At 36.5% G+C, this 8,187-nt stretch overlaps 1 protein-coding gene across 2 annotated transcripts; it reads right to left on the bottom strand.

Moving 5' to 3' along the window:
* Window positions 1–1,821: 1,821 nt before the first annotated feature.
* LOC142612580 (palmitoyl-acyl carrier protein thioesterase, chloroplastic) lies at window positions 1,822–7,896 on the bottom strand. 2 transcript variants are annotated; one of them, XM_075784681.1, is made up of 7 exons: window positions 7,544–7,896; window positions 5,883–6,464; window positions 5,566–5,699; window positions 4,765–4,878; window positions 4,227–4,398; window positions 4,033–4,101; window positions 1,822–2,488 (listed from the first exon to the last, which is right to left on the bottom strand). In XM_075784681.1, exons 2-7 carry the CDS (start codon window positions 6,402–6,404, stop codon window positions 2,219–2,221), a joined length of 1,281 nt encoding a protein of 426 aa, XP_075640796.1. In that variant the 5' UTR covers window positions 6,405–6,464; window positions 7,544–7,896; the 3' UTR covers window positions 1,822–2,218. The 2 variants fall into 2 exon arrangements, with proteins under 2 accessions (XP_075640796.1, XP_075640804.1); XM_075784689.1 differs by having other exon boundaries at window positions 5,883–6,458; window positions 7,544–7,893.
* Window positions 7,897–8,187: the final 291 nt, after the last annotated feature.

The following is an 8,187-nucleotide window of genomic DNA, read 5'->3' as shown; positions in this document are numbered from 1 at the left end:
ACTTTCATACTGTTTTGAAAACAATATATTTTTTTTCTAGCTATTTCCATTCCTATTATAAACCGAACTTTATATTTTGGTTCGGGCGCATTCTTTTCAAATGGCATATTTTTTTTAAATAGGCAACCCAAGGCAAACAGTGGAGGTCTCCAAAGGAATGAGAATGGGGAGTGGATCAAAGGGTGTGCTCGGAATTGTGGGAGTATGAATAGCATTATGGCAGAATTATGGGCCCTCAGAGATGGGCTTATAGTGGCCGAAGAAGAAAACACTCCCAAGTTTAATTGTAGAACATGATGCTTTAGCAGTAGTTCACCTTACGAAAAACTCCATTATCAATTTCTCACTTGAACCTCTACTCACTAACTGCAGGAACCTATTGAGGACTTTAGCAATCTGCGGATGGAACATGTTTATAGGGAAGTAAACCGATGAACGGATGCTTTGGCTAGAATAGGCAGCACTGTTGATGCTTATATTTTGTTTTTTTATCCGCTGCCTGTGGTGGATCAGCTATGTACCCTTCATAAAGAGGGAATGTCTTGTACCAGACTTACTTCTATCTAATTCCAGCATTTCGTATTTACCACCAAAAAAAAGTTATTATTTTTAAAGGCGTAAACTTACTACACTCCTTCTGGTCCAATTTGTTTTTAAGGCTTAGCTAGTTTATTTGCTTGTCCCACAAATCCGTAAAGGCGTTGGGTATCTTTTTCGGTCCGTTTCCGTTTGCATGGTCATCGGCCTATGGGCTAGAGATTTATAGGATCGTCTTCTCGTCTCACCGTCCTCGCTCTTTGCTTTTGAGTTGGGTATTTAGTTCCCTATCGTTTAAATCGCAAGCACGTGAAATTCAATTCAATCACGAATCGCAACCACAAATCTCGATCAATAATATCATCACGGACTGCCAATAGCTCAATTACATGCCTTAACGGTTTATCAACAAAAAAAATACATGCCTTTCCCTTTCGTCTGGCCCACTTATATTTATTTCTCTTTTAGCGTAAAACTCAAAATCAGCTCCATAATTTGGTTGAAAAAAAGTAGACAGGATCTAGGCACTACTTATCTTTTTCTTTCCTTTTTTTTTTTTTTTTTTTTTTTTTTTGAAGAATGCAATACATGTGGGTCCTACTATATGGTTGTGGAAACCACATCTAGCAAGAAAAATGAAGCATATGATGGATGCACAACATACCACCACCTTAAGGCTATTCTAGTGGCTGGTTTTGGAAGAGTTTTATTAGCTACATTGACCTGATCAGCTTTCCAAGAAGCCAAATCATCACCAGCACCGCACCGAGGTCAAAAACCATCCGCAACACCACCGCAGAATTCTATCATATTTAAGGCGAGTCATTGGCGGATGTGGATTGTCAATAAGAAAGTTAGGCACCGTATTTAAGGTGAGTTAATAACGACAAGCGCTTGAAGTGATGTTAACAGTTTATCCCCAAGTTTCTTTCTGGCTACCTATGAAGTTTAAACTAGATCAGGAGTGAGGAGAGATTTGCGCCTGTCAAAATCGTTAAAGACTCGGTTTCACCATGGATAGTTGAACAACCTTACCAGCCACAACTTCTAAGCGAATCCCTCAATTTAATGATCAAATCTTCTCCTAACTTTTCGGCCCTAAGAAAACACCAACGCGTTATCCCAAATATAGGGGTAAGATGACCACCTTAAGATTTAAAGGAAATCTTTCTTTTTGCCTAACCTATTCTACAAATATATGTACAAGTCTTCTTTAACAAGGAGGAACTCATTAAAACACAAAATACTAAAAATACAAGCTGTTGCATCCAAACACAAGAAACGTTTTTAACTGAAGTCAGATCAATGATTATTGTAGCAATAAATGGATATTTATAGCTATTTCTAAATAACAAAGAATAATAATGAAAAGAAAAAAAAAATTATACATGTCATGCTATTAAATAAGACAACTCGCCCTGGTATCCCAAACAGCTAAGGTTAACTGCCAGAATGCAGAGATTTGTCCATTAGCGAGCCTTTGAGGGAGAGAGAATACAGCAAGAGCTAATTACAATGGGGCTACTTTTCTTTTCGAGGGGAGACAAAAGAGAGGGAACATATATATATAGAGAAGAAACATATATAAATCCAAGAAACACACGCAGGATTCTACACAAATGAGGGGCACACAGAAGGGAGGGAGAGCATTGCCATTCCAGCTACAAAGCAACTCACAAAATTAAGTGCTTTCCGCTGGAAGCTGATCAAAAGTCCCGAAGTTTTTGGCGTATTTGGGCCGCCACACGGTCCTTCCCCTCACAATCTCAGCCCCATCCTCAAGTCGAAGCAGGTGCTGGCACTCAATGTCAGCATGACTAGCCAAATTGCCAACACCATTGCTAGAGACGGCAGTCAAAGACTGCAGCACGCTGTCCTTCCCACACTCCCTCCTATACTCCAAAGTCATAGCAGCAAGCTCATGGCTCTCCAAGATTGGCAATGGAGCACTCTGCAACATTTACCATTAACTTCTATTTAAATTGACAAGAAAACTTTCCAACAGATATTAGATACTGAAAATAAATAAATAACATCAGATATCCAGATTCAAAGGAATAATGATAACAAGTAAATGTTCCGTGATTAAATCTCCTGCCGTCAAGGAAAGCAAAATAAAAGAAAAGAAAACATATAATCAACAGAGTTAAAATAACACGATTTACTAATCTAATACTTCCGGTAATGCATAAAATCTAATACTTCCATCGCAGTACTGTGATTTCTCACAGTACTGAGAGGGAAGTATTTAACACAAGTACATGGCACCCTAATTATAAAACTAAAATGCCCACTTTTCTTGCTGATTTAAACCAGGAGATGTTATGCTTATATAGTTTGCAATGCACTGCTGAGGCATCACTGCAAACACCTGAAAAAGACATGAAATTGTTCACCAAAGCTCAAGCGCAATTGTAGTCTGAGAATTCATGGCCAGGTGGAATGGAGAAGGAACCTCTCTACCAGCAATAAATCAATTGAAGAGGTTAAAGATGACAACAAAAAGGCAAACATTATTATGTGGCAATGACAAAAGGCCACAATAGAAACTTTCACGAAGACAGATGTAAACATGACATGCTGCACTGAAGTGACTAAAACCTTGCTGGACAACCAAACTGATAACTACACCACAAATAACCTCAAATGGACTTTGTACAGCCTGGCAATTAATTAAGGTTGTTGGGGAAGGAACTTAGGATGCGTTTGGCACTGGCTAAAAGCCAGTTTTTTTTACTATTTAGCTTATTTTTGCTACTATTCATAGGTCCTATTGCACTTTTTAATACTATTCATGGGTTGTACTATTTCAGCTACTTTTTAGCATTATCTACAGTACTTTTAGCAAAAAAAATTCAATTTTAGCTAAATAAGTTATTCCCAAACAGACTCTTATTATTAAGTAAACTACGTATAGGTTGAAACTCTCTCTCAACCAAAAAAAAAAAAAAAAAAAAGCTACATATATTCCAAGTATGGCAACATACTCCTAAAGAATTAGAATTAACATTGCAGCTTAGGATATGATTTAGCTAAAAAAATTAGCTTTAAATTATATAATAAATAAAAAAAGTAAAAATTCTGTGTACGAATTCAACCGTTTCTCAAAAACAGCAAATCAATCAGTACCACTCAAAAACAGGTTTGCAGAGTCACTGCTGTCATCTATACTTTTATTGAATTAACTAAACCCAAGAAAAGGTTAGCCCTGGTCAGACCAGTTCCACTATTCAATCCATTCAGAATTTTATTCCGGATTGACAATCTTCAGGCAGGACAGGCATTATTAGCATGCATATCAAATCTAGTAAACAGGCATCTAAGAATGGATAAGGATAGAGAGCAATTGACAATCTTCAGACAGGAAAGGCATTATTAGCTTCATATAAAATCTTGTAAACAGTCATCTAAGAAAGATAAGGATAGAGAACAACGGAGGGAGAGGGGAAGTGCAAATGGGTGATCTAAACAAATCAATTTTTCTTGGACATCTACCTCAAGAATCCAGCCAATGTACTTCACATTGTTAACATGCTGGTTGACATCTAAATCACTCCATCTAGGCTGCAAATCACAAAGGGGGAAAAACGACAATCAGAAAGCAATACGTGAGCAGCAAGCCGGATGAAATTTTAAAATAAATAAAATAGAATGTAAATTGACTAATTATATTGAACGAAAAAACTTACAGCAAGGCCAGTGCGAACATAGTCCGCAGTGTTGTCGTCAAGTTTTTGTAGTTTTCTGCTATCCTCTTCCACAACAGGATCAGAATCCATAAAGTACGGCTCTATTTCCCCTCGAACTTCTCCTGGAATCTTGGATAACTTCCTCGTTTTTTTATTCATCATCACCCAAACACTGCAAATCATCAAAAACAAAAACACAATCATTGAAAACCCAATCAATCTCTTTAGTTGATAGCATTTAGAGTATGCAATTACACCACAATGCATGTTTTATAGATGTTAAATACGATGGCACAAAAATCAATTAAGAAATAAATAACAAATAGCAGATGATTATTTGTTTCATTGCTTCAATTGTCATTTCCCAATGTACACAATATATAAAGCAAAACAGATCAGATTACATCTTACAATCCCCCTTCCAACACCACCATGCAGCATATAAAAAAGCTACATCAGGCTACAATTCATCAGCAAAGAGCAGAGAGAAACAGTTTAAAAGATAAATATTAATTTCGAATCATTATTAATATCCTACCTCGAGGCTCTTGTTAGTATTTCCCCAGTCTTGTAATCGCGTACAAGCCAATTACGCCGCATACCATTCTTTCCAGATGCACCAACCGAAGTGTCCACTTGAACAACATCACCCCTGTAAGACAAAAATAAATTAAGTCCATCAAATTCTACTAAGCACTTTCATGATACTACAAATCAATTTATAACCTATAAATTCTGTTACTGCCCAGCCATGATGAAACTCCATACAGTTCTTAGCTAAAAACAGATTATATAACTTGCACACAAAATTAGTTTAGACCAGTTGGCTAATGTCAATACAAAACATATTTATAGTTCAAAAGTTTTGAAATGTCAACCCCATACTATAGTAAGAGTTTCACTAGTGGCATCTCTGCATTGAGCTTCTTCCCTTTACAAAAAATATACATGAACTCAGGAAATCTGAATTCAACTTCATAAATGTACATCATTTCGGAGAAATAAGGGCAAGTATATAGCATTCCTAGCTCATAAAATTCTGGGGGGAAAAGAAAACTACCCTACATATGTAACAACAACCAACCATATTCATATCTTAATATCATTAAGTAAAAGTACAAAATTAAGTAAACAAAGCTAATCACAGAGCCAGTTCTTTGCTATGGGGCCAGCCCCATGAACATCATCATATGGATAATAGCAGGGTAGGGGATGAAATCCTCAAAACAATACATGAAGCCAAACACAACATGAACTGCATAAATGAAAAATAAAACTATCATCTCATGCACAACTACCATTAAAAACGGCAACCTCCATGCATGAAGAAGTGACTTACCAAGTAGGATACCGATCTACCACAACCTGCATCCGTGTAACCACCCATATCAGGTTCTTTTTGCACATCTCTGGTGTTGAACCAAAGCCATCACCAAGGAGTCCAGCAGTCTTAACATGATTAAGAGCAGTTTCCTGCAGCCAAAAACAAAAGGAACAAAAAAAAAACCAGCTTGTGAAGAAGAAATCTCATTAACATACATATAGGCTGTTGCGGAAAACACAACAACCCATTAAATTTTTGGTTACCAGAAGTGATTTTCATATTACTCTCTACAAAAAACTATATCACAAAATTGAATTATTCAATACTAGTACCTGTAAATGATTCATCAACGTCTCTATAGACGCCGTCCGATCAGCACCTATTTCATATGATCTAATAGAAAAGTTCTGGCGGAAAACAAAACCATCCTGGACAATTCTCCCCAGACCAAAAGGATCAATAAGCATATCCATGTCGGGCCGCCTGGGTTTCCAATCAAGCATCATCCACTGCTTCTCAGCAGCCAAGAAGATAGTGGTGATAGCAGCAAGAAGCATACTCCAATCAGGTAATGTGTTAATGAAAGTCCTCGGTGGTGGTGAAGAAGAAGAAGAAGAAGAAGAAGACATTTCACCCTCATGCTTCACAGTTTCCACAGGTGTTGTCAAACTAACTGAGCTACCATTTATTTTGGGAGGAGCTTGGGCATTTGCCTTGACCTGCAAGCCACCAGAAGAAATTGATTTCGGCTTCATTCCTCCCAAATTCGCAAGCTTTTTCGGCTTGGAGCCCGGGTCTGGAGCCGATGGAGAAGGGACTGGAATGAATGCAGAAGTAGCAGCTGTGGCGACCATGTTGATTTTTTTTTTTACCCAACAGTCAATTTAAGATTGTTAACAATCCGAGCTCTGATTCTGGCCAAAAAAATAAAACTCTATCAGTGAAATTTTATAAGCCAAAGCTTCAGAAAGAACATGTACGCTTAATAATGAAGCAATATGAAACAAAACCATATAATTACAGCAAAACTGGAATCTTCGATTCCTTCCAACAAATTACACAAGGACAAAAATAAAATACCCAAATTCTTTACTGTTCAGATAAGATTATTCGATATGTCATAAGCAAGTTTCTGATTAAAAAAAATTAGAAAACAAAAAAACAAAAACACACATACAAACATAAATTCATATTTAACATGTTCCGAGAAATTTACGCTATCTAAATTGCTATATTTTCAAAAATACTTAAAAAAAAAAAAAAAAAAAACCTTCTTAATTTCAAACGAAACCGGAACTCAAATTTTGACATTTACCACAGTTTTTGCTTACTTTGGTAAAACTTTCCTAAAATTCAAAGCCAGTACGAAAAGGCACATTTATACCAAAGTAAAAATCCAAAAAAGAAAAAACATAAAACGATTCTGATTGCAAATCAAAAGGAGATTATTTATAAATAAATAAAAAAGAATAAACGGAAAATTTTGAAATACGCAACAATCAATATTATCGAACACAGACCCGTACGTAAATATAGAGTAAAAAAAATAGCAGATCTGAACTGAATTTTTTTTTAAAATAAATAAATAAATAAACCAAGAGCAGAAGCAGAAGCATTTCAATTTGTAAACAATTAAGGAAACTAATACAAAAAAAAATAATTGAAACATAAAAAAGAAGACAAAACCTCTATTCCGCGTTTGGTTTGCCGATAAAATGATAGAAAATGGGAAGAGAATTTTCAAAAAATGAGAATTCCAGATCTCTCACTATTCAAATGCCAGCAAACACCAACATTAAAATTAAGCAAACATCGTTTTCCTTCCATTACCTAGACTTTCTCGGCAACCAAACAGATGGCAACGATGGCCAGTAATTACAAATGCCACGCGCGGATCAGACAAACACACACTGACACACCCAATAAAAAAAAAAAAAAACAACAACAGCGAGAAAAAACGAAAGCAAAATTCAAAATCTCTCCACGTCCGTACCTTTCAACAGCGACGAAACTTAAAGGAAATGAAAGATTTTGGAATCAGTGGAAACAAGAAACAATGAGAAGAAGCGGAGGGAGGGCTATTGTGTCATTTCGGATCCGCAAACACTTTTCTTTTCTAGACACTTCTCTCTAGGGTTTGCGATCTCAATATTTTAAATTATAAAATATCTATGCGCTTTGTTTCTTCTTCTAAAAATTTGAGTTTTGGCTTTGGCTTTGGCTTTGGCTTTGGCTTTGGTTTCCCTTTCCAAAATAGCAAAAGAAAAAAAAATTGGAGAGAGACAGAAATGAGAAGCGTGGGATTTTAGGGCCAGCGGTTGTTTGGGTGGTAGGGAAATGGCGTCCAAAGCATTAGTAGGAGTTTAATTATATATAGTATCCACCTGTCCCTCCCGCCTCTCTCCTTCAAAGCCCACTTTCCCCAACACTTCTCTCCTCTTTTCCCTTTTTCACCTTTTTGCCCTTCCTCCCTTCTACGTATTTCTTCTTTGCCTTATCTTTCTCTTTCTTTTTCTTTTGTTACTTTTCCCAATTTTGGGTTGGGATTTACTCATCTAAAAGTTTGGGTAAATAGTTTATCACTTTGCAGTAGTTAGAGCACTCACAGCAGTGGTGATATATTAGTATATTGGTATT

Source organism: Castanea sativa, chromosome 1 (genome assembly GCF_040712315.1).
Source record: "Castanea sativa cultivar Marrone di Chiusa Pesio chromosome 1, ASM4071231v1".
Classification (NCBI taxonomy): domain Eukaryota; kingdom Viridiplantae; phylum Streptophyta; class Magnoliopsida; order Fagales; family Fagaceae; genus Castanea; species Castanea sativa.
Note: the sequence above shows the minus strand (reverse complement) of the source record. Positions and strands in the feature narration are given on the sequence as shown.

Excerpts from the sequence above, each read along its gene's own strand:
- LOC142612580 (XM_075784681.1), bottom strand. The coding sequence starts at position 6,404 with ATGGTCGCCACAGCTGCTACTTCTGCATTCATTCCAGTCCCTTCTCCA. Across the intron at positions 4,879-5,565 it reads GTAGATCGGTATCCTACTTG|GGGTGATGTTGTTCAAGTGG; the intron begins GTAAGTCACTTC and ends TTTGTCTTACAG. Across the intron at positions 4,102-4,226 it reads ATGTTCGCACTGGCCTTGCT|CCTAGATGGAGTGATTTAGA; the intron begins GTAAGTTTTTTC and ends TGTGATTTGCAG.